The sequence below is a fragment of the Dermacentor andersoni genome, chromosome 1, assembly GCF_023375885.2.
Source record: "Dermacentor andersoni chromosome 1, qqDerAnde1_hic_scaffold, whole genome shotgun sequence".
Taxonomy (NCBI): domain Eukaryota; kingdom Metazoa; phylum Arthropoda; class Arachnida; order Ixodida; family Ixodidae; genus Dermacentor; species Dermacentor andersoni.
Genome location: NC_092814.1, coordinates 72,519,347 through 72,545,005, shown reverse-complemented (window position 1 = coordinate 72,545,005; position 25,659 = coordinate 72,519,347). Strand labels below are relative to the sequence as shown.

General features: G+C 48.4%; 1 protein-coding gene across 2 annotated transcripts in view; it reads right to left on the bottom strand.

Annotated features, from left to right (window-relative positions):
• The window catches only part of LOC126544996 (fibroblast growth factor 17-like), a 103,309-nt gene that overhangs the window by 16,734 nt on the left and 60,916 nt on the right, over positions 1 to 25,659 (bottom strand). For both annotated transcript variants that reach the window (XM_055061609.2, XM_055061608.2), the window contains one exon: positions 8,075 to 8,240. In XM_055061609.2, the coding sequence (XP_054917584.1) occupies positions 8,075 to 8,240 (166 nt within the window). The remainder of the gene's footprint in view (positions 1 to 8,074; positions 8,241 to 25,659) is intronic.

Genomic DNA, 25,659 nt, shown 5'->3' with positions numbered 1-25,659 from the left:
CGCGCCTGATCCGCGCACACGCCTGCATCAGCAGCAGACGGCGTCTCGTGCGGAAAGTTACCACAGCGACTGCGCGAAAGCGAAGCAAAGATCGCGTGCTCGCTCACCACAAAATAGCTGTTTTTCAGCCGTGACGAGAACGGTCTCCCGTGCATACGCCCAGCTTAGTTTATTCTGCTGCCAGCCGGACCGGCACTGACGAAAGGTGCAACGCTCACAGCCGACCAACACGGCAGCAGAGCCGACTGCGTACGACACGCAGGTGCACCGAGTGGCGCGCCTCGAATCTGACCACAACAATCTCGCCACACCACATCACATCATAGCTCGCGCTGGAAGGAGAGAAGCAGTGCCTCCGACTCCTGCCTTCGAGAAATTCAGAAGCTGTTATATGTACGTTAATTTTTGTGCGCCAACCGCCCTTCATATACGGCGCTCGAGCGCATCTTACCAGTTTGTACGTGAACTGAAATGTGCGCGACATTTTTTGAGAGCTGCCTTTTGCTAGTGTTTACCATACCTCGAATTGCAGCCATGAAGTGAAACCTTACTAGGAAGACGCAGCAAAACAGCTTGCTGCACCGATGCAAGTGACGGTGGACGGTGTGGTCGTGTATAACAGTGCTCCTCATGGATAATAACTGCAGCAGCTCCATACAAAACACCTCCAGCAATTATTTCTCCGATCAGTTTACTACGCCGCATCACAGGCATGTATTGCAGTACAGCCGTGCTTTGCTGTTTGGTACAGTCGTTATGGCTTACATATTTTTGCTCACCTTCGGCTTATTCAGTACATACAGTTGGACAATTTTACTACAGTCCGCATGTATGTAGTAAAACCGTGAGTACACATTTAAACTAGCTAGTTAAGCATAGGACGCACGCCTACATTCATTTCCACAAATGGTGCAGCGAAAAAAAAATATTCGGCTCCATTCCACCCAGTGAAAGTGGATGTACAGCGAAGCTGTTGTCGACGTTTGAAAAGCACCACAAGCGACGTACGTCACCCGTGCACGTACGTGTGTGGAAGTGCAGCGTACAAGCTCATTCCTCAAGACCCTCCCGCCAAGCGCACGTGCCCGATTGAACCAATTCAATTTTTCAAAGTAAATTGCGTCAGCGAATTCGTAGAGTACGACTTAGACATAAGCTTCAAACATGGTAGCTCCCGATTGGAGATACGAGAATAACGGTACGAGAATAACGAAATTCGGAGATACGAGAATAACGGCATTGTCACGTGACGATATCGCCTGATGACGCAATCTGATGACGCCATCACGTCAAACGTGACGTCTCGCGATGACGCCTTCATCAAGTGATGATGTCACCTGATGACGTCATGCGATGCCTCTTGGAGAGGCAGTGCACTGTGCGCTTCCCGCTTCTTCGCAATGTCTCCGGGATTGGCCCACATTTTTGTGTGAGCACTGCGCACGCGGACCCGGAAAATCTCTACCAACTGTAGGCTAAGAGCTTCGCTGTAAAATAATCATTTAAACATGGGCTAAAGCTTCCACGCATACAAACACATACTTCTCTCAATGTTTTTCTCTTGTTTGTTTTTAAGAGCAGAAAAACAAACAAACATTTTAGGATAACTTCTGTTTGCTCTTTAAAGACAAAAGAACCAGACAGACAAACAAATGTCTTTTCAAAGGTGGCAATCTTAAGAAAACTTCTGTTTCTTTGTTCATTCCGATGTTCATTTCTGAGCGCGTAAATCACTAAATATGAAAAAGAAGAAGTATGGCTTCTTCGGCGCAACTTCCTGTTTTGAAGTAGCTGCGCTTCCCACAAACTGCATCTGTATATGAGCAAACTATTTGGTGTTCCTAGGAACGCGTGAAAACAAATTTAATCTGTACGTTTTTTCAGAGCACATTTTTTTCCCCTTTTGCTCTGGCTCACAGGATGTTGTGAAGGCGTTCGCCTCGAGTGTGGGCCAATTTTGTTTGCTACTGCAAGCACGATAGACGCCCGAGGAATGCGAGATATTTCGAAAGAAGTTTTTGGCACCGTGAGCAGAAACCCGGCGGTCCTCCACATTTAGGCATTCTCAAACGCTCCGCGGCACGGCGCAACAGAAATCACGCGACTTTGAGAGGCGCGGTCCGACGCGCGATGCGGCGGCATGAACGCTGTCGACAGAACAGCCCACTGCTAATTAATATCTCGATAGACACCGACGGCGACGTTTCGACGCAGAAGTGCGTGCTCAGCATCGAGCAGCCAAGCAACGACCGAGTTAGACGTAATTCTCTATCGCCTGAAAAAACCAGGCCACATACTAGGCTGAATGTATATACGGTATGACTCGCTGGATGCTAGGGCAGTCCCCCTGGCGTTTTCAAACAGCCCGTGACTGTACTCCCCAATCACCTCAACCGCGGCTCTCCTGGCGGCTTCTTTACCCCACCTTGCCTTTCGGCGACGCTTGTCCGCCACCAACGCGAGAACGCGATCTCGCGTCTCTGGCCAGCTTGACGTCGGGCCCATCAGTCACGATTCGTTTTACCTTCTTTTGTCCAAGAAATGAACAAGAATTGCTCGGGATACATGTCGCAGCAGGGCTGTGACAGCGGGCATTCAAGATTGGTCTTAGGCCTTCGCTTGTGCTCTGCCAAGGTCACACAGCTGAAAAGCAAACCAACGCAATCTTACGCTGTCTATTTTACACCCCCTCTCTCTCTCTCTCTCTCTCTCTATATATATATATATATATATATATATATATGTATATATACTTTTTCTCAGCTCTCCCGCGACTGTCCCGTAAATGCATGTACTAAGGAAGCCTCTGGGTAAACGCTTCGTAAAGCAGCAGAACGCGCTCTGCCAATTCCTGCAATTGCTATACCGAGCGCTCACAAAATCGTGTTGCAGCCCGCGGCGTGCTCGTGAGCTTCAAGGGTGCACTAAGACGACGTTACCCCGAACACTGCGTCCCTATCCACGTTATCTTTACGAAACTGTCGCCACGTGAACGAGCACAAAGACTTCGGATCACGGTATCAGCGCCGATTGCGCGACGTCACCTTGACCCACGACAACAATCGTATCATTACGTGCTGTCAATACAGTTTTTATATCGAGCACCACTTGTTGCTTGTGAGACGTAAGAGATGGAGGAGATATCTCAGAGCGTATCTCGCACCCGCTCGAGCCTGTGCTGCCATTCCTCACACCTGTCGGCCCGGCTCGACAGCGGACAAGCGCCCAGGTGCATGCACCCGCAGCGTCCCACCCCGGCGCCGATGCCGCGTACGGGCAAAGCATGCGTCGTACACTGAAAAAGAACGTTAAGCCACAAGGCAAGTAAAGCGACGCTGCTTGCTTACTGCTGCGATGAGCGAGTTCGACTATTCATCATAAACGCACGTTTTCAAGGATCCGTTCACATTTAGCCTCGTGGATTGGGAAATAAAAAACTGGAGGTGGGCTTCCCGAACGCTGAAAAAGCGTTTCTTTGTTCCGAAAAGCTGCCCTTCCTGATGACTCTTCAACAAATACTCGAAATTCATCGCAGCTTTTCTTGAAAGCTGTTTAGAGGACTGCTCAACATGTTACCATACAACGCAATGCGTGCGCGAAATGCCCATCCCCAAGTGTTCTCCCAAATAAAATAAAAAGAGAACAAGGAATAAAGAAATGCCTGAACCCGAATTATTCGTATATGACGGCAGCGTAAGATGATGGCAACGCACATAGAAGAAATACACACAGGACCAGGCGCTGTCCTGTGTCATGTCCGCCACCTCGTCCAGGGCACGACATTCTTTACGTATTGCCGTCTTCACTACGGTAATGTGTACACTACGTGTATGTTGTACCAGGGATCTTCACGAGGTGAGTGAATGCTGGTGAGGTTAACTGGATCATACACGGCTACCCGGTGCAACCAAAGTGAGCATACTTATAAGTGAGCGAATTCTACTGGTTCTATGGGAAGCTCTCTAGGTCCACTACAAAATTTCGAGTGTTGTCTCAACAGCTTGCTTATGTGCAACTGCACAATTCCAACTCGAAAGGCTCGGATATGTTTACTGTCATTGTGGATTTCAAGCTCCTACAGTTGAAATGGGTGCAGAAAGAAGTCGGTGATCGAGAATCCGATTACCGGTGTTTTTGTTTTTGCGCAGGCTACGCAGACAATAATATTGTCCCGCATGAGTGTCATTCTAATCAGGTCGCAAATGCAGACTGCGTTTCTACCAAAAAAAAAAAGAAAAAGAAAAAAAAATGGAGAAGAAATCACGCAGCTTGACAACAATCGGCGCGCATATATAACGCTGAAGTACGCGCTGGTATCGTGGTATCGAACGCCCTTTATACACTACGCGATCGCCTTCGCCGTCCGTTTAGATGTTCCGACGAATCTGTCCCATATTTCAGAGCGAAGGATAAAGGGCCAGACGGAAAGACAAACAATATATATCATGACGTCCAAATGAGTCTTATCGCCCCCAACCAGCTTCTCTCTTTCTCCCTATCTCTCTCTCTATTTCTTTTTTTTTCATTTTCTGGCACCCCCGGCGAACTTCCGCAGCTAGTAAAACGACGACTGTTGATCCCTTATCTAGTTCTGCCCGTGCAAACCTCCGTGCAGATAGCCACCATGCAGATCACGGTAACACACTTGATTAGGCTGAATGGAAAGTTTATGTTGTCCGCGCACACGTGTTATCTGAATGGGCACACCTGCCGGCACGCGTGAACCGGCGCCGCAGCGTAATCTTGCCCTGCCCTTGGGGGACGCATGGCGACAGCATGGCAAGACACCTTAGCCAAAACGGCGAGCGGTTAAAGGCGAACTGCGACGAAATTTTGGAACCGCGTAAGAAGCCCAGGTTCATATAGTGGAGATACAGAAGAGCCTCCCTGCGAAACTCTACGCTAACCTCCCTGCCTTTCCTCTATGACTTCTCTCTCCACGTTTGAAATACGAGTGGGCGCGTCGCGGAAAGCTCGCGAATTTAGACATTTTCGATGCGGAAACTGATGAAAAAGACGCCGCCGTTACCGATCGCCGGAAATGTCGCAAAACCCGGACCGTTGAGAAGCAGCGCAGCTCCTGGGCGCAACCTCCGAGATCAAGCGGCCCACGTGGCACGCTGAAAATCTCGGAGGCCACGTTCTGGGATGTGTGTCATATCCGCTAACCACCAGGTGCCAACGTCGATGCTTGATTAAAGGCTTTTAAAAAGAAAATTGGACAATGCATAAATAGTATACACTATCCATTTATAATCATTTTAGCCAAACTGAAATTTCGTTGCAGTTGGCCGTTAAGGTAAGCGACGCCAGTCACTATCCCTGCGCCTCGAATGGGCCGTAGCGCTCTTATGTAGAGGGCTCCGCACTGGTCCTCATCTTACGAAAGCAAATGACGACCGTTGTGTCAGTCATGCCAACAATAGTGTGTTCCAGCTGAGTTAATGCGAAAGCTCGCTCTGAATTGCACTACTATACTCGGACTACGCTCAGCTGCTAAGCGTGGGAGCAATTGAGTGTGCGCAAACCGCTTAGCCAGTCAGCAGAAAGCCCACCTACTGGATCGGCGAAAGGAAAATCCAGCTTCGATTCAGATGTGATTAAGTGGAACACGGAGTAAGCGTCGCTTGGGACCGTATTCTCGACCGATCACTTTGGGAGTACTTTCCCTTTTGCTTGGCCTAATGTCTGACGCAACTCCTCACTGGATCAAGTAGGACGTCATGAAGTCGCATGCCACCCGAATTCTCCCGTCGTGAAGCAACTTTAGAGTGCCACCTATGGTTATGAGTCGCATTCACAAACACTTATTCAGTCCTCACCGAAATGGTCAACAGCGCCGCGAGCAACTCTTGCGGACGGGGTGAGACCATAGGACACAGTCTGTGCCATTTTCCAACCTACAACTCTCAACAAGATTATGAGTCTTGGCCGCTTAGACGATAGACCATTTTCGGAAGCTGAGATCCTGGGACCCTGGCCGAAGACCTCTAGTGTGTACAAGGCCACCAAAGCCCTAATTGGCTTTTTGAAGACAACCGGACTAGATGAGCGCCTGTGAGCGAACATTCATCGTGAGTGAACTTATACGTGAGTGAACGTCCATCTGCGACTGCGCAAGCAATCGTAGATGCACATTCTTCCTTCTTATCTTTCTTTTCCCTTCCCTACGTGTAGGGTAGCCAACCGGGCGAGACCTTGATTAACTTCCCTGCTTTTCCTTCTTCTCTCTCTCTCTCTCTCTGGATGAAAAGGAGGAGGACGTTGGCTGCAGGCGGATCTAGCCTCGCTGGAATTGCCGGCAATTGCTCCACCCCAGCGCCCCCTTTCAACAGAGGTAAGGAAGCCTAAAATCTGCAGGTACGTTGTTCAGTGCGACAGGCAACGTATATGGCCCATCGCAGCGAAGTTTCCATGGAAGCCGACGTATTTGAAACATGGCGATTTATGGAGGCTGGCGCCATCTTTGTTAGGGAGGGACACTTTTGATGGAACAAACCTAGTGTAACGTTACACACGGAATAAAAAGAAAACCAAGAGAAACACGTTTTCGTGCTGCTTGGCGCTAACTATTAATATAATAATATATTGCACATCTTACATGCGCACATACGCGCGCGCGAATATGCATAACGACAGACGACAAACCCCCAGATATATCTGCAGGCAAACGCGCTGACACATATGCATGTTCCTACTTAAAAAAAAAAAAATGTGCATCTCCAGTAAATCGGACACGAGCATGAGCCTATTGGCCCTCAGGCCGCTAAGCCATGGGCTTGTTCGATTTTCTGTCGCTATTGGCTATCTATACCCTGACCGAGGGTCAACGAGCTCAGAATTTCCCGCCGATTAAACGCAAGCCGTCACCTTTAAAGCTCAAGCAATACACCATCTTAACGGACGTCACAATCTAGACCACTATTTACTTTGCATATTAAATCAAAGTCATCCGATGACAACGTTCACGTGGAGAGGGATGACGTTGGAAAGCGCAAAAGCAGTCGCTGTTAGCTCAAACATACGTATTTCCATTGATCTGATTCAAGTGACGAAAATTCCCTAAAGGGCCGCGATAGCATGTGCTTCTGAAAGCCCATTTAAGAAACAGATGTCACGAGCGTGGGCGTTTTTTTTTTTTTTTTCAGATCTAATTAGCATTGCGTAAGAACGCCATACGCGCCATCGACTAAACAGCGCAGTAGAAAGAATATGCAAACATTCAAAAAAGAAATTTACGAAAATGTGCTAGCTCGAGTTTTTAAGCTTGCACAGCTGTAATACATTTGTCCTTTATGGTATAAAGAACAACGCATACATCCACAGTTCACATATCACAATAAGGCAAGTCCCACTTCAATCGCAACGCTCTTGTTGATGTCGCTGACAGTTGGAGTTCGAAGTTTCGCGACCTATGAGAATGGGCCTTGGTGACAAGCATGCTGTCATTGAACTTGAGCAGTTGATATGTATGCGACGTGAAATTAACGCTGGTGGGAGCTGTGTCATTTGTTTCATTGCGACCACTTCCGCTGGCTCAGTAAATTCAAGCGCACTTAAATATATATTCCCCCCCCCCCCCCGAAAGTGATCGACCGAGACGGCTATACAGCGCCCGGTGTCAGTGCAGTTTCGAAGTCAGGCTAACTACACTGTACTCTTATACTTTAGCGGTGACCACATATCCAAGATATATCCACATATACAAGACCTACGCAACGCTCTTCTGTGGATACGCACGCCAAGTCTAAGCTTGGAGCTACGAGTCTCTAATCATAATATGTTTCCACCATGGCACTCGCGGCAAAGAAAACACGAGCTCCTAAAGCTTTTTTTCTCTTCTTTCGGAGTGCGAACGCCAACATAGACTATGACACAAGACGGCGAGTCGCGGTGACTGTAGATTCTATTTAACTAATGAATTCACGTGAAAACAACGTTAGAAATCGCACGAATGCGTTTACTCAGATAGTTTCCCGGAACCGGAGAGGGTCGACAAGCGCGAACAAGCAACACGCTCGTCGACGGCCTCCGTAAGAACTCTACAGCATCGTGTGACGGCCGTCAAACTTACTGGAAGAATTTCCCGGGGCGGCGGTCACTTTCTTGCCCTCGAGCTGGATATTGCCGCGGCTGCACCGGTTGTAGAGAACAAGCTCGATCTGGATGGAGCGGCCGCCTTGGACGTCACTGCCTAGATTTCCGTGTTTGTTCTTGAAGTTGAAACCCTGGCACTTCACCTGAAACGGAGGAAAGCGGCCGCGTGACGCGCGCAGGCAGCAACGCGGCGCACACACACACAAAAAAGGGCGAGCCAAAGTTTTGCACTAAAATTACTAGAGGAAACTCCGGCACTGCGATCGTTCAGCCACCATGGGAATGGCGGTTAGCGCATGCCTTTGTCTAATCTTCGCGCTTGTGACTTCGGACGTGCTTGTGACGTTGCTCATTACGATTTACCTGCCGTAACTGGCCGAAATTTGCGAGCAGCCTTTTTTTTTTTTTTTTTTTTACCATAACGCGTAAGGAAGTAAGACTGCGCACACGTGCAGGAACGTCGCGAATTGTTGCATTTATAACGCAATATTTCATTGAATATGACCAATCACAGAGTCACAAAGTCGTCTGAAGCCAGAAGGACGAAGTTTAGGTGGAATCCGTGTACCATCACTCCCATGATGACTGAACCATTATGCTTGCAACTCCCATAGATAGTAGAGCCAGATTTCCCTTTAGTTAATTTCGTTGGAAAATCTACGGGGGCGAACAAGGGCACAGATATTGAAAGCGAAAGGCATGCACAGTGACTGAGGCACATTACATGAATGAATTTATTGTTCTGTCTGTATACAGAACAGAAGCAGAGCGTAAAGGGCCTATACACTGTAAAATAATTTAGACACTTAAAAATGAATAAGGGTGTAAGTTCATTTACAGTGAATAGCCTGACGAAGGATTCTGCTCCTGTAATTAGGCACGCAGGCTGTATACACAGCACACAAATCACACGAACTCGGGCTCAAATGACAGAGAGTGTTGCGACACCGAAAAATTCAAAGAAAAATATGCGTACAAAGCCCCAACAGAATACCACTGTACGTAGACTTTGTTACGAAACGAAATTGTAACATAATACAGAAGAGAAAAAAACAAAGAGAGAGAGAGACAGCGAGAGAGAGAGAGAGAGAGAGAGAGGGAGAGAGCTATTATAGCAGGTATTTCAGTGAACTTTGCGCAATCCTTAAAAATGGCGCCGCTTATATAGAGGTAAATACGTTTCTGTTTTTTCTTCCACGACTCGCTTTTCGTTCCGGTGGACATCAGAAATTGGATATCAGATAATCACCGATAACATCTATGATTAACTAGATACCCTAATAAACTTTTCAATTAATTGCCATAAGGGGCATGTTGCAATAGTGGAATCGAATCCATTCGGTGTTCGACGTATAACCGCATACAGCGATTACCCCCCCAGATTACCACCAGTTTCAACGCATACGTCCCCAATATCTCCAACGAGATGCATTGGTGTTCCCGCCTGCATGGTTTTATTTCGTAGTGCTTAAGAATTTCTGTGAAAATAATCTGTGAAGCGCCAGTGCACATTGCCACGAGTTTGTGCATGGATATATCTCGAAAGTGGTGCTAGTCTATAGGGACATGTACGTGGACCTGCCTTGGACAATGACCGGCTTGGATTCCGCAATTGCAGCACGTGCCCTGATGTGAATAACAAGAACTCACTTAGTAATTTATATTTCATTACTCAAGTATACTCTAAGCCCTCCTGTGCAAATAATGTATCACCCCCCCCCAATATATATATATATATATATCTAATAATGGCCCGTTCGTTTTTACTGCACTGATTTAGGAATCGCTTAGTCTTCGCTGAAACACCCGGTATACCAACGAAGAAGCCGGCTCCTGTCAGCACTTCGACCTCGAAAGTGAAGACCATGACGACGACGATCGTGGAAGGAGCACGATTTGCTCACGAGGGCGTTGCTTGTAGGCCGTTACATGTTGTACTTTCTCCAGAGACGTTTTTCCTTTCCCCAGTGCAGGTCACCCAACAGAAGACATTCTCTCGTCAACCACCCTGCATTTTCTTTTGTCTTTCTCCAGCTACAGTAAAGCGCCCAACGCCGAAAAAAGAATCTATTCATTATTTCTTTCTCCACAGTTTAATATGATAGAAGCAGAGGGCAGATAAGTTCAGGAAGAATGGTGAATACTACAAGTTCGCGAATATTACGTAAAAGTAGATCATAAAGAGCTACAATTATTGTTGAGAACGCTCTGGAATTCAGTAGAACCGAGTTTATCGGACGCCAGTTTAGCAACAAGAACAGGTCATACCGATATTGTGTGCGCCTTACAGTAGTACTTGTGCTTAGGCGCACGTGACAAGTTCGAGATTTTATGACAAAATAACTTTTTGCCAAGTTTTCCTTTGTTTTTCTTTGCGGCCTGAGCCCCCGTGCACCAAGGTCGCCGCTGCGTCGCGCAGGCCTATCAAACAGCTCATCGCGATGGCTCAAATTGGCGCCAATGTTGCCACCCCTCTTTGCAGCAGCCTCTTCGTGCCGAGCGAGAGCGATAGGAGTCTGGGCCGCCGAGCGAGAAGGCGTAACGCCAACAGTGCACGGTCGACGCCTCGGGCGGTCGCGCGGGTGGTGTGCACGTCGTGCGCGGTGCAAGTCCGGCGGATGCGTCAGGCCGCGGGATTCGCGGTGCTTTCTGCGCGAAATGTCGGCCGAATTTGTCAGCTCGTCACGTCACGTCATGAGCGGGGATTCGGCAGAAGACAGGTCGAGTCCGGAATCAATCACGGCGCCTGTTTTCGACGCCCCCGAATTTTCCCGCGCCGCAGACGGCGGCCATCCGGAGCGCTCCTGATGGACGGCGTTCGGCCGCTTTCGCCAAAGCATGCGCGGGGAGGCTGCAGCCGATTGGCCCCCGGGCAAGATTCCGCGGCTGACAGCGGCCGGCCGAAGGCGACCCGCGGCCACGAAAAGGTTGATTAACTGTGCCGTGTACGGACCCGCCCCGTGACGAGCCGCCACCACGGGGCTCCAGATCGGAGCGCCCGAAAAAAGAGACGCGCCGGCTCGGTCGGTCGCGCCGCGCTTCGGCCGCGAGGAACCCATTCACAGGACGAAGTCGAAGGTGTCGAAAGCTCCTGTATGGGGTGCAAGTCACTCGAAATGCACCGACGAAAGTGTGTCGGCTATAGGCCAACCAATATGCGCTCGTGTAGCGGTGTCACTGTGTATCCTCTCTCCCGAGAAAGGTTCGGCGCCCAAGTATAATATAGACCACGCACTCTCCCACGGATCTCTGCAGCTGTCTCGAAACCGGTGCATTAGACAGACACAAAACGGTTGCCACGCATAAGCCAAATCATTGCCTTTGGTTTCGAACAAATGAATTCATCTTGAGTCTATAGAGAATCGCCATCGCAGAGAGGACACAGATAATCTAATTCAGCAATGTGAACGTCCCGCGGAATGGTACTTGACGCGAATGGATTCACAGCACGCAGCAGAGTGACCTATAGCGCGCCCCATGAATTTTCAGTACACATTCCAGGAACCTCAGGTGATTGCCCTGCTTTCCTCGTCGCGGCAAGCTGGACATCTCATTTTTTGTTTTCTTGCCGCCCGAAGTAAAACACATAAGCCTCTGAGTGGCTTTCGAAGCCCGTAGGTATTATTAAATGCGAAACGACCACTTCTACAGGCCTGATCAGCTATTTTTTGCGGGCACACATATGCAACGCCGCCGCTGGAGCAACCACTGAGGGTTCCAGAAACCCGACTCCTTACTCTTTACTGCAGAATTACCGATTCGATGCGGAACGCTGCGAGTACTTAAGACATCAGGGGAAACGCGTGCGCTGGCAAAAATTCCGGCAAACCACCGGTGCACAAGGAAAAAGGAAGTGAACGCAAACACTTCGCTCAATGTGTTGCACAATACAAAGAGCTTGGGTGCAAAGCCCGGTCAGGAACTTTTTCTCCGTTCCGCAATGGCGCTATTTGTCTGGCACGACTGGTTTTTTTTTTTTTGTCTTTTTTGCGTTTGCTTTGAGTTCTGTTTTACGACAAAATGCGCAACCCCTCCTAGAAGCTGAAACGAAGAGTTTCATTTAAAGAAAAAAAAATGATAAGCAGACGTAGCAGATCCAGGGAAACCTATAGTAGGCATATAACAAGAATAGCGTCAGGTGAGAGCGAATCCCAAAAAGGGCCCGCGAGGATTTCAGAATGCAGTCTTCAGGACGAACGGTCTATTTCCTACGCTAAGGTATTGCGGGCCTTACTTACTACCTCATCAGCCCAGAAAGCAACACAAGCCCTTCTGCGCTACATGACGGCAGTAGTAGTAGTAGTACAAAACATTTATTGAAGGCAAAGAAAGCTTCGCTTTAGTAAGGGTTGGTATTCGTTCATGGCGAATAAAAAAAGTACGCTGTTGCTATTAGCCATAAGCAGTAAGTTGTTGTCTATTTTTATGCGAAGCATATTACTAGAGCTCAACCCAGCTCCTCAGGCGCGGCGGTGTCGCCTTCAATACCACGTGACACCGTGACGTCACGACAGAGGAGAAACGGGGCTCCAACTCGCGCCGTCGCTCGCGGCGTCGCGGCGGTATATAAGCAGCTGCGCTTGTTTCTAGGTGGCTTTGGCTCAACTCTTGCAAGATGGGCTGAATGGAAATCGAACCAGGGTCTCCGGAGTGTGAGACGGAGACGCTACCACTGAGCCACGAGTACGATGCTTCAAAGCGGTACAAAAGCGCCTCTAGTGAATGCGGTGTTGCCTTAGAAACGAGCTGTTTCTAAGGCTCAGGCGTGCGTCGCTTGCCCAGGCGCACATTTCGTTGCCGCGCCGAACGCTGCGTTGCTCGACGCTCACCGCGTCCAATGCGGGGCGCGTAGTCGCTGCGCCGTAGCCCATTGTCTCACACCCCTTGGCGGGTCGACGGGAACGCTGTCGCGTTCCACTCTTGAAGGCGAAGCAGAGTAACGCATGAGTTGTTTCTTCGTCTAGCCGAACCAAATATAGCCAAGCAACAGCAGTTCACCAGGCTAAACAGTGGTTCAACAACTAAAATAAAGGCTAGTATGCTTCGCATCCTGGGCTTAACCTTAGCTACGCCACAGCCATTTTTTTTCCTGAATATAGGAAATAAGGAAATTCCTGTTCGCCGTATACTGCCCAGCGTATCAACTACCACATAAACGGTGGTCAGGAGAGGAGAATAGGAAGTGGGGAGATAAAAGGTTACATAAATGACAGAGATAGAGAAAAAAGAAATATAACTACCCGCAAAATATACACATATTCGCGACAGAGTGAAACATTTTGCCTTGGTTTCTCGTGTCTGTTACGTCACAATGTGTTCGTGCGCGTTACGACACAGGCTCTGCATGTGTCAATCAAGTGTTCCACGGGAACTCGACGCTCTTCAGTCTTCCGGTCTGTTTGTACTCTTTCTGGCTCGAATGCGGAACTGTCGTATTTCCACAATAAAACCTCTCGATTGATCGCGGGCATCGCCATCGTCCAAGCGATCTGAGACTCTCTGAAAGGTAAAATTACAGCGAGTGGCTATCCAGAGAAGGCACCGTCACGGAAGATGACGCCAATGTACACCGCGGGCGCACACTTGTCAGCCGTGTATTCTCGCCGCTTGTTACCATAGCGGCACTCCTCACGGGGCAAGTCGAGGGCCATTTCCGTTCGCGCCTGGCTCCCAGATAATCTCTCTTGTTTTGCCTACTCCAGAGAGCGCACAGATACGCGGTGCGACAGCGGCCGCTTCATTAGCCGCTTGCTGTTTGTTACTTTGTTGCCAAGGTGCGGGTAACGGAGTCTCTGATTTCAGATCGTGGCGCAAGGCAAACGATGCCCTTATGCGGAATGTTTTCAAAGGCGTTCTTCGGCGTGAAAATCAAGTCCGAATGAACGGGCTGTTGATTTGGGAGTGAATTACTTCTGGGCAACAGCGCGAGGTTGAGGAATTTGCAATTCGCCTGCCGCTAGCGCCGGGCCCTTATCTTTATTTCCTTCCCTCTAATGTTATCGAATTTCGCTACTTGCGGGAAATAAGGAAATCGGAAAGGGGTGGACGACATACGAGCGAAGCTTCGTTCGCTCTATATGAGGGAGAGTGGATAAAGACGACCCACGAACCATGCGCGCGTGTTTTAGAAGCGCCCCTGACAGCTGTTCGGCTTGAATGTGTGCCTGAAGCCGGAAGGCCACGGTCAGAAATGTTCCTCTCTTCACGCTGTCCGCGGCACGCTATGGCGCAACTTTTCCGACATTCACTGCTGGTAGACGGAGCCCTCTTTGAACTAACTCCTCGTTTTTATTTTTCTTGATCATTTGGCGCTGATGGCGCCTTCGTCGCTGAGGGCTTCGTAAAACTCTGCACCAGCATGTCGAGGAGAAGAGGGCGCGCTTTGCTGCGCCTCTAATGATTTTTTTTTCCACTTGTTCGCACTTCGCTCTTTATTATTTGCTCCTTTCCCCGGGAGAGGGGGCGGGACTTGCGCCGTTCCGGCTTTTGTTCCGTTATTAACCTCTGCTCCCGACGTTTTATCGGAAGGTGCACGACGACCTCTTTGAACCGCGCCGCGCCAGACGTTTCAATTAATATTGCGCCACAGCATCGTCGCTCTTGCTGGCGCGAGCCGGGGAAAGTGGCGCTGGCGCGCGCTTTTTCCAGCGCCGCTTCACTCGCTGCACCTTCTTCGCCAGGCCGACATTCCCACCGAGGCAGGGCAGCCAGCGCGCGAGGTCGAGGCCTTTTCTCGGCGCGCGCGAACGCGCGCTCTTCCTGTACAGCGCGCTTTCGGAGGCGGCGGTTGCGTAAGGAGGTTTTCGGTGGTTGACAGCCGTCCCCGATAAGGAAGGAGTCCTCCGCCGGCGGCACACGGGCAGCTGTGTTTGTGCCTCCAGCGTAGCGCACGGCTTACACGTCCGAGAACCCAATCCACGCGAGGTAAACAGCGCGCTTATCTCTATGGGTTTATAGGGCTGATGAACTCGCGACGTGTATCACCGCGGTTCGCTTCAAAAGAACGGTCCGCGCCGGTAATCATAATAATGGTGCTGCTGCCGAAAAAGAAAGAAAGGCCCGGAGCGAAGACGCAAGGTGGCCAACCGCAGAAAGAGGGGGCGCACGTCTTCGCTGGTGGCATCTCGTTCTGACCCGAGGCTCGCAGCGAGATCCGAAGGAGGCGCCTCTGTGCGGTGAAATACGGCGAAGCCATGCCGGGGGCCCCCCCTCCGGATTCCCCACTCGCCGCCCTCCACAGCAGCAGCGGTGCCGCTTGAGCACAAGACGCCTGTGTACACAGCACGGGCCCTCAGACGTGCTTCGGCGAACGCGCGCTTCTTTTTGGCTAGAATCCACTCCAGGGTCCTCCCGCCTTCCACTTCTCGCGTCGCTCTGCCACTGGCCGCCACTCCAGCCGGGGGTTCTCTCTGAAGAGACGGGACTTTGCTCTCTGGCTCTGCTCATTTTCTCGGGAGGTAAGCCAGGAGGGGTACATCATCATGTCACTTAAGACAATTACCATTCACGGCGACTATAGACTGGAGAGACACTGGGGGTCGTCATGGTTGGAACGGATGACGACAAAAGGGGTCATTGGTTACTTGACCACCCCCATCGTTCTGTCCGTGCGTCCCGTAAGGTAACTGCCAGATGAGATGGTGGAGACTTGCTCCACTTCCGACGCTGTTGGAAAGACACTCCGGTTCCACAACTTGTGGACAGCCACGATTTGAGAAGCCCTGCACGGGTATTTGTTTGCTGGAGTTCTGCGCACCTGCCACAGCTCAAAGGCATTCACCGATAGCGCCCTTTTCGGCACACCAGGTATTTGAATACACCATGCAGCGCAATATACCATGCGCACTGAAAAATATATGCAGCGGTATGAAACGGCGGAATGGTGGCATGAAACGAATGACGCAATAATATCTTCAGCAGGTTGACTGGGCGACAAACAAGTTATGATTACACATGAACAGACTACAACATCGTTGGTGTACACATTTCTGACACGCACACGCGCACGCACGACAGCCCTCCCTCTTTTTCTCTTTATCTGCGGTTTACTATATCGGCCAAACATTTAGATACAGTTATCCGTCCAGAACGATCATCGATACATAATCCCTGAAAAAGTTGCGAACTATATGTTAAAGCAGCCAGAAAAAAGCTGATAAGACCTTGTTGTGAAGTCTACTTTATGCCAGTCTATGCACGAACAAGTTTATTAAAAAAAAAGAATGAGCAGCGAGAAATGAAGAGCTTACTAAAACATGCCAGCGAAAAAAAAACTTGTTCCTGCACCGTGTGATCCCTACCGGGCGCGATCTTACATATGCTGAACGTGCCCCCCCTCCCTCCCCCCCCCCCTCTCTCTCTCTCTCTCTCTCTCTCTCTCTCTCTCTCTCTCTCTCTCTCTCTCTCTCTTATTTTTTTGGTTCCGTCTCGGATTTGGGCTTGATTATAGCTCGACGATAGGTAATTGATTCTATTTCTGTTGGAAAAATCTATTCTATACCGCGTATTGCGGCGAGTACTGCATAAATTTTTGTTTTACGTGTCAAAACTGCGATCTGAGCTTGAGGCGCGCCGTAGTGGAGTATTCCGGATTAATGTTGACCACCTGAAGAATGCACGGTACACGAGCGTTTTTCGCATTCCAGCAGCGCCACGCCATAGCCACTGAGGCACCGCGGCTGGTGCAACGACTGTCGCTGATTATTAACAAAGGGAGATTCGAGACAAAAGAAAAATATATTTTGATGACCAGGCTTCAAAGCCGAGGCAGACGTCAGAATTTCCGTGGTACTCGCCGATACGATTATTAATGAACAGATTTCGCTAAATGTTATTTTCATTATAGTGACTATATGGGGCATGTTGTAATTACAAAATTTGTTGGGCTGCTAAGCAGGAAGTCGCGGGATGAAGTCCCGGCCACGGCTGCTGCATTTTGATGGACGAGAAATGCGAAAACACCCGTGTGCTTAGATTTAAAATGCACGTGGTGCCCCGGGTGGTCCACATTATTCCGCAGTCCCTCACTACGGCGTGCCTCATAATCAGATCGTGTTTTTGGTATGTAAAAACCCGTAATTAATTAATTGCAAAATTGAAGCTGCTCCATGCTCAAAGCACCACCTTTTTCTAGAAACTCTGCCTTGCACCAATTTCGGGAAATAAGCACTCAAAATCTGCAGCGAAACGACTGACTAGCTATGCACCGCAGCAATGCGGAAAAATTCACTACGGTAACGATTGTGTGCGCATTTCTCGAAACTGGTGTAAGGCAAAGCTTTTAGCAAAAGGTTATGCTTCGAGTAGTGAGCGACTTCAATTCCGTAATTACAACATGTCTCATATAATCACCAATTAAAATGTCAATTAGTGAGATTTGCGCGATAATCGCCAGTGCGATTATTAATTAACAAATCAGCGCACCTACCAAGCGCACCATTGCGAACCACTCTACATCCTCCGTCTTAGGACGAATGTTTCTTGCAATTCACTACGACGTTACCTCACCGGTCTCTCTTTACTATACGCTTACTACGCGCGCTTCTACTACTACTACGAGCCGAAAGAGCCTCAGCAGTTCTGCGCAAAGATAAGGTTTTCACGCATGCTGATGATGTCACGCAGCCTTTCCTGGGCATCGTCCTGCACGGCAGCATGGAAACTGGGAGACACGCGGTGGTTATTGCTCGGCAAACACTCGAAATGGCCCCCTCGGAGATAACGACTTGAAGTCATGCTTGCGAAGAACGCAACGTAGAACGACAAAGGCTGTAGCGCCATCTTGCACCAAGCATGCGTACTATTTGGCGACGCGAAGTGCTAAGCGGGGGCGAAACGTCAACTCGGTGGAGCTCAGGAGACACGCAGCGAAAAGAGAAGCGGTAGGCGCAGTTCATCATCAGAAGAGCCAACGCCAATGAATAGGCAACACGGTGCAAGTACTTACAGCGCGAGCGCGACTGGCGAATGAAATGTTGAGAGTTAGCTTCAAATTCAAGAGGTCGGTTCGCTCTAATCCCTGCGCTAATATATAAATATGAGACATATTATTGCGGAAATGGCACCCACGACGATAATGAAAGAGAGAATAGTTTAGAGGAATTTGAGATCCCACAAGTAACGCCGGAAGAAGTAAAGAAAGCCTTGGGAGCTATGCAAAGGGGGAAGGCAGCTAGGGAGGATCAGGTAACAGCAGATTTGTTGAAGGATGGTGGGCAGATTGTTCTAGAAAACCTGGCCACCCTCTATACGCAATGCCTCATGACTTCGAGCGTACCGGAATCTTGGAAGAACGCTAACATAATCCTAATCCATAAGAAAGGGGACGCCAAAGACTTGAAAAATTATAGACCGATCAGCTTGCTGTCCGTTGTCTACAAAGTATTTACTAAGGTAATCGCAAATAGAATCAGGAACACCTTAGACTTCTGTCAACAAAAAGACCGGGCAGGATTCCGTAAAGGCTACTCAACAATAGACCATATTCACACTATCAATCAGGTGATAGAGAAATGTGCGGAATATAACCAACCCTTATATACAGCTTTCATTGATTACGAGAAAGCGTTTGATTCAGTTGAAACCTAAGCAGTCATGGAGGCATTACGGAATCAGGCTGTAGACGAGCCGTATGTAAAAATACTGAAAGACATCTATAGCGGCTCCACAGCCACCATAGTCCTCCATAAAGAAAGCAACAAAACCCCAATAAAGAAAGGCGTCAGACAGGGAGATACGATCTCTCCAATGCTGTTCACAGTGTGTTTACAGGAGGTATTCAGAGACTTAGATTGGGAAGAATTGGGGATAAAAGTTAACGGAGAATACCTTAGTAACTTGCAATTCGCTGATGATATTGCTTTGCTTAGTAACTCAGCGAACCAACTGCAATGCATGCTCACTCACCTGGAGAGGCAAAGCAAAGCAAAGAAGGGTGGGTCTAAAAATTAATCTGCAGAAAACTAAAGTAATGTTTAACAGTCTCGGAAGAGAACAGCTGTTTACGATAGGTAGCGAGGCACTGGAAGTGGTAAGGGAATACATTTACTTATGGCAGGTAGTGACCGCGGATACGGATCATGAGACTGAAATAATCAGAATAATAAGAATGGGCTGGGGTGCGTTTGGCAGGCATTCTCAGATCATGAACAGCAGGTTGCCACTATCCCTCAAGAGGAAAGTGTATAACAGCTGCGTCTTACCAGTACTCACCTACGGGGCAGAAACCTGGAGGCTTACGAAAAGGGTTTTGCTTAAATTGAAAACGACGCAACGAGCTATGGAAAGAAGAATGATGGGTGTAACGTTAAGGGATAAGAAAAGAGCAGATTGGGTGAGGGAACAAACGCGAGTTAATGACATCTTAGTTGAAATTAAGAAAAAGAAATGGGCATGGGCAGGGCATGTAATGAAGAGGGAAGATAATCGATGGTCATTAAGGGTTACGGACTGGATTAAGCGTAGCAGGGGGCGGCAGAAAGTTGGGTGGGCGGATGAGATCAAGAAGTTTGCAGGGACGACATGGCGACAATTAGTACATGACCGGGGTAGTTGGAGAAGTATGGGAGAGGCCTTTGCCCTGCAGTGGGCGTAACCGGGCTGATGGTGATGATGATGATTGCGGAAGTTGCTCTCTAGTATGCTCTAGCATGAGCAACAAAATTTACGCATGAAAGTGTTCCATGTAAAAAAAAAATGAATAATACATGGGGTGCTCAGACGTTGGCGTTGGTTTAATTGTGTTTGTGTAACGCCAGAATAGACTGCAATTACACTTTTCCTTTTTTTTTTTCTTTTCATCGGTCAATTCTACTCTATGTAAGTTTTCGTTCGAAGTGTAATTAAACTTATATAGTCTCCTCCATTCTACAATATTGTTTTTGCTAGCGCATTTCAACCAATTCCTTCACACGCGTGTTTTGGCAAGACGCCATTCAATTTGCTTTTTTTGCACAGGGTGAAACGCGCATAGCACATTGGTCAAACGCGCATAACATTAACAGAACTGCACCTACACCATACAAAAGCCAACGTAATTTGTTAGAAATGCTCTGCAGTCTTTGACTTGATGTGCGAGTTTCTTGACTAAACATCGAGTCTCTCAGCGCTCCTGAACTTCTCGCGCATAACAGAGCTTCGGGGAGATTTACACTGGTTAATAAAAAAATCCCTGCAACCTCTGCTTTTCGTATTCCTCATGTGCGACTCACTGATAACACTGTTCTCACTCGTTTACGCCCCCCAACCCCCCCACCTCTTTGTTTTTTCTCTTGCTTAAGTCTTGGCACGTTCATTTGGAAACAGTGTGTGACATTCGAGGTGTTCGTATGTCCTTGCAATGCGCTGACGTCGCTTGCTGTCGCAAGAAGAAAGAAGGAGCCAGCTAATGAGACCTCTTTTCGGCGACTCCGTTAGTCGCGCGTCCTGCTTGTCATCGCACAGGCGCGCGAATATACCGCGTGGCAGACACTGGCGGCCCCTGGAGTAGTGCGGCAGTAGATCGTACGCGTCGCCAGCTCGGCAATGACAAGCCGTACACCGGTGTTGGGCGTCGCGCGCATGCGAGCAGACACATACACAGAGCAAAGCACATACATATAGTCGCCCCGCGGTGATAACGCATGCCGACAACTTTCTACGTCCGAGCTATCGCAGTCCCCTCGGCCACTGCTCGTACAATAAAGCTACCCTCCCTGGTCATAAAAGCCAGCTGACAGGCAGCACGTCGCCCTCGCGTTGTACGCGGCGCAACGAGCTATTGTTATACGGCCGTGCAGCGGCTGCAGTTCCGAAGCGAAGAACGACCGGGAGTAGAGGGCACAACACCTATCGCGCCTCGCCCACGCTGCAAACCGCTTGGCGAAAACAATTCGCCAGTCAGCTGTGTCCTACGCGGTTTCTTTCTTCGAAGTTTATCTTCAAGCGTGCGGGTATCACTGTGCCACTGAGTGTTTCTGTGCATGCGAATAGCTGGCACTGCAGTGCATGAATTTCACAGTGTTGACTATATATTCGACCGTGTACTGAGCTATCTAATCTTGTTCTCTGCCTTCCCCCACGCATCAATCTCGAGTGAATTTCACTATACATTCGTCAGTGGGCCATGCTTAAGAAGCGATTCAGTAAGAACCACCTGTAGCAACCATACGTCAGGCCTTCTACTTTACGTTGCTGACGCCAAGGCACAAACGGTGAACAACCATTCAGAGCTCGGCTTCGTGACTAGAGGGATGGTTTATTCAAGGAAAAAAAGAAACATTTACTTGTTGACTGTTAAAGAATCCCAGTATGTAGTTCGTAACTATACTATTTATCTAAGAAACGGAAAGGTTGAAGCGGGAAGATGTGTCTTGAGGCCAGGTAAATCAAGGGAAACGAGCATTACCTTGACAAAGAAGGTCACGAAGATTTACGCGGGTGAAAAGAGTAAATGAAGACGAAATGCCTCATTGATGGGACCATGAAAATCGGGGACGACGATGCCGGAGAACACGCGACAAGTCATAGAATAACAAGAAGGCGTTGGTGCACTGGTTGCTCTACTGTCGCTGTTATAATAACGAGGTGGCGATTAACCAGGTGAGGTATACAGCCCTTGTCGAAGGAGACAAACCCACTGGGAGCGTGAATCTTTCTGAGTTCTGGCCGTGTCGTGTCGCGCTCATTGAATTCCTGGCCTGAGCTCTTCAATCTCAAGACGAAAGTTCCGCTTCCTCTCCACTACTCCAGAGCAGTGTGGATGCAACAGACGGCCGGCAAGATGTTTCAGAGTCAGCTGAGGTCATGCGCACTGTGGTTTCGTATGTTTTGGCGAAGAAGGGTGTATCATTTTTCAGAGATATGCGTGTTACAGTTCGCGGTGCTCAAGCCGCGGGCCGGCGACGATCCGCGCGTGGTAGCAGTGCGCACAAAGGGGAAAAACGAGCGGACACGCCGTAAAATATTCTATCGTCTTTCGGCGCGACAACACTTTGAGTAGCACTCAGAATTCAGCAGTAGCGCGATGGCAGTGGCTGCTGCATGTGTTTTGTGTATAACTTTTCATTTATCAACGGGGATCTTTTTTTTTTATATAGAAACGGTGACGCATTGCCCTGGACAAGCAGCAACAGAATTTGATATGAACTGTTGCTTCCGTTCTGTGTGCCTGATGGACGAAGGAATCATAGAAGTTGACCTGAGCAGATTTTTTAGGAGTGTAATCCATGAAAATATTACACAAGAATGAAAGTATTAAAGCGATTAAGCCACTGCCGAGTAATTGTGCAAGAGTTGGGCCACCGTCACCATTTGTGTGTGCTTGAGGTATCTTGTCTAAAAGAGGGGTGATCCAAATATTCCCGGAATCATACTGTCCTGCTGTTAATGGTACATTGCTTCGGTTCCAGAGGGCATTCAATGTACATGGACTAAACTGCATGGGTAGTATGGATGAGTGGGCGACGTGGACAACGGCGGTTAAAAAAAGCTAATAGGAGATGCGGAAACAATACTGCAGAGGTGCGAAGGAGAGCAAGCCCTATGTAACTGCATCAGGCGCAAATAATGAAATCAAAAGGGAAAAGCAAATCAAGCTGCCTGAGGCGTTATAAACGAAAAAAATTGTTAATGACGAGTGTTCATGCGCAGTGTGCAGAGGTAGCAGGGAATTCATTGAGCACGTTTTGTTAGCATGTCGCAGCGTCTGTCCAGAAGTAACCCATGACGCATGTATTCTGCTCGAGGCCTTAGGTTTAACGAACAGTAATGGCAAGCTAAACGAACCTGGCCGTATATCCCAGGCGGCACGTCAGGTCGGGCCAACGTTGGAAACATATTGGCACTTCCTGGCCCAATGACGGCCCAAGATTAACAGCGTGGTTCCAATATTGGCAGTGCCATTCTGAATCCTGGCCCAGTGATGGCCTAAGGTTAACAGCGTAGCGCGAATATTGGCTGTGCCATTCTGATAGAGATCCAACGTTGGCCCACAATACACAGTCAGTAAACAATATTGGCTGTGCCATTCTGATAGAGATCCAATGTTGGCCCACATTACACAGTGAGTAAACAATATTGGCACTGCCGTTCAACAAGGCGGGAATTATTGGACCGACTTTCGAACGGATTTGCCAATATGGGTTAATAGTTGGCTTTCATTGGAGGACATTGGCCCGTAATAAGCCAATTTTCCCATTGTCGGTTTTTAGTGCTCTACGACTTGCTGATATTGAACAACGTGTTTTGAAAACTAATGCACTGATCACAGGCACACTGCGCAGGAACCAGAAATATGCTCTCCCGTGTCAACTCCATGCATGGTACACCGCCATTTTTGTACTTCGCGTTCAGCGAAATGCGCCCCCTAAAGAGAAAAGCCAGTGCACCACGTAGCAAGCAGGGGAAGTCGCATAAAATTAGCCGCTGCTTTATTGATCGTGCATGGGAACATGAGCTTTCCATAAGAAGCAACGGTATTGCGAATTTGTCTGCGCATTGTATATTTTGCATGTGCGCTCCGCGGCTTTGGATGATCAGGATTTCGAGGGGAATCGATCATTACAGTGCCACAGAGTTGATGGAACCGTTTTATATTGCATCGAGATGGAGCGCATATGTATTAGTGAAACTTTTGCTTGTTTGTTTAGCATGCATGGCATGTTGCGGTGACATAATCATCATGCTCCTATTCCAATATATTTGTTTTTTTGTGCATGTTTAGTAAGCTCCTTGTATGAATGCCCCTGACAGAAAAAAAAAAATTATTGCACGTTTTGGCTTTTCCTTTTGTCTTTGCCTGTAGTTGGCACGGCGCATTCCGGATTTTTTTTTTCCGCCTAACTTTTCGTCCTTAAGCCCCCACTCGCCTCTCCTCCACACACCCACGTGAGCCTGTTCAAAGCTATGAGCCAAGCACTCAGGCAGCTATAAGCTGCTGTGTCGAATTGGCTGCTCACGGAATACGGGGAAAAGCAGTGGAGTCACTATTGTCCTCCTTGTCTCCCTCCGTCGCTGCCGCCGAAGGAACGCGGTCGGGCTAGGTCCAGTGGGGGAAAGTGGCGTTTACACCGTTTTCTTCATTCACCCTTTCCTTTCACTCTTTCCTTCTATGCATCGCTAGCACGCCGACTGGGTGCAACACCGCCTCAGTGCTTGCCGTCTTGTCCGTGTTTGTCAGCGCACTCCTATCGTGAAAAATGCTCGCTTGCGGTCGTCATTCCTACTGAGAAGCCTGCATCTTGAAATACACAGCAAAGTGGCCACGAATTTTCGTGAGTGTTAGAATTAATATAGGCGAAACAACAACCAGAAAAAAAGTCGGCGCTCGTGGCCACCGTCTTCGATGTGGGATGAACTCGGATACACATCGCATGGATCTTACAATGGTGAGTGCATTTGTTTTGCGCATGTTATAAGTTTTATAAGGAGCAATATCACCCAAGCAATATCACGCGGTATATATATTACTGAAACAGGCCTGGCTAATGTAGAGTGCCTGTAATTACATAGCTCTTTTTATTTGCAGCCTTTGAATAGTGCCCGGAGTAGAACCACGTGTAAATCTCTGTGAATTTCACCCAAATTCCAGGACTATGATTTTATCAAGCCACGCGCGCGGCCTGATCCTGCTAGTGATACCGAGGAACCACGCTTCTTCTCACTGTTCTAGGTCAAGCATCATTTCCAGCCGACAGTATTTCTTTCTTTTCGTATAATAAATGCCTCTTTTACTAGTGTTTCCTGACGGAACTTCTCGGTTTCCACATAAAAAATTTCGCACGAAGATCGCATTGTGTCTACACAGTCTGAAACTAAGCTTTTTGTGCTGTAGCAGGTTTTGCTGCAATTTTTCAATTATAAAGTGCTACGCTGACTAGGTGTGGGCTGTGAACAAGGCGGACGGATCCTGTGCATTTTATGTCTGTTCTAAATATTACGTTGCACCTTGTACAAGATATGCCATATATGTCGAAATATTAAGAAGTGTTACCTGACAAATCTCTTGCAAGAAAGTTTCTTGATTCACCCCTTCGAACTCTCTGATCAGACTTATAATATTGTTGCAGTATGGCGATTTTTCAAATGAAAACGCTGCCACATACATTTGTCATACCAACATCTCTGATAATGTTTCTTTTTATTTTACAGTACAAGCATTTCCTCCAAGTAATGGTGAAGTCGCTATGGGATAGGGTAGCAATATCAACGAAACCACGGCGTTATCGTGGTCCTCGTGGGGCCTGATCAGCCCGCCGAAATCCAAGCACTGACCAACCTGCCTACCGACGTCAGCTCCCTGCCCTGAAACCCCTGGCCAGCCCACCGTCCTCGGCACCTTGCCCAATTCCTATCCTGAGGGCAGTGCCTGTAAATAAACTGTTTGAAGATAACCGAGCGTCACCCATCTAGGTCCACGGAAAATGCCTGTTTGTGAAAATTTATTCGCAAATAAATTGTCATAAACGTCAATTTCAGTATTCTTTTATTATTATTTGCAAGCATATATGACTTCTGCTTCTTGACATCTTTTTGTCGAGCTTTCCTAGCTACTATTGAGGAAGACGGTAAGGGGACAATTGCTAC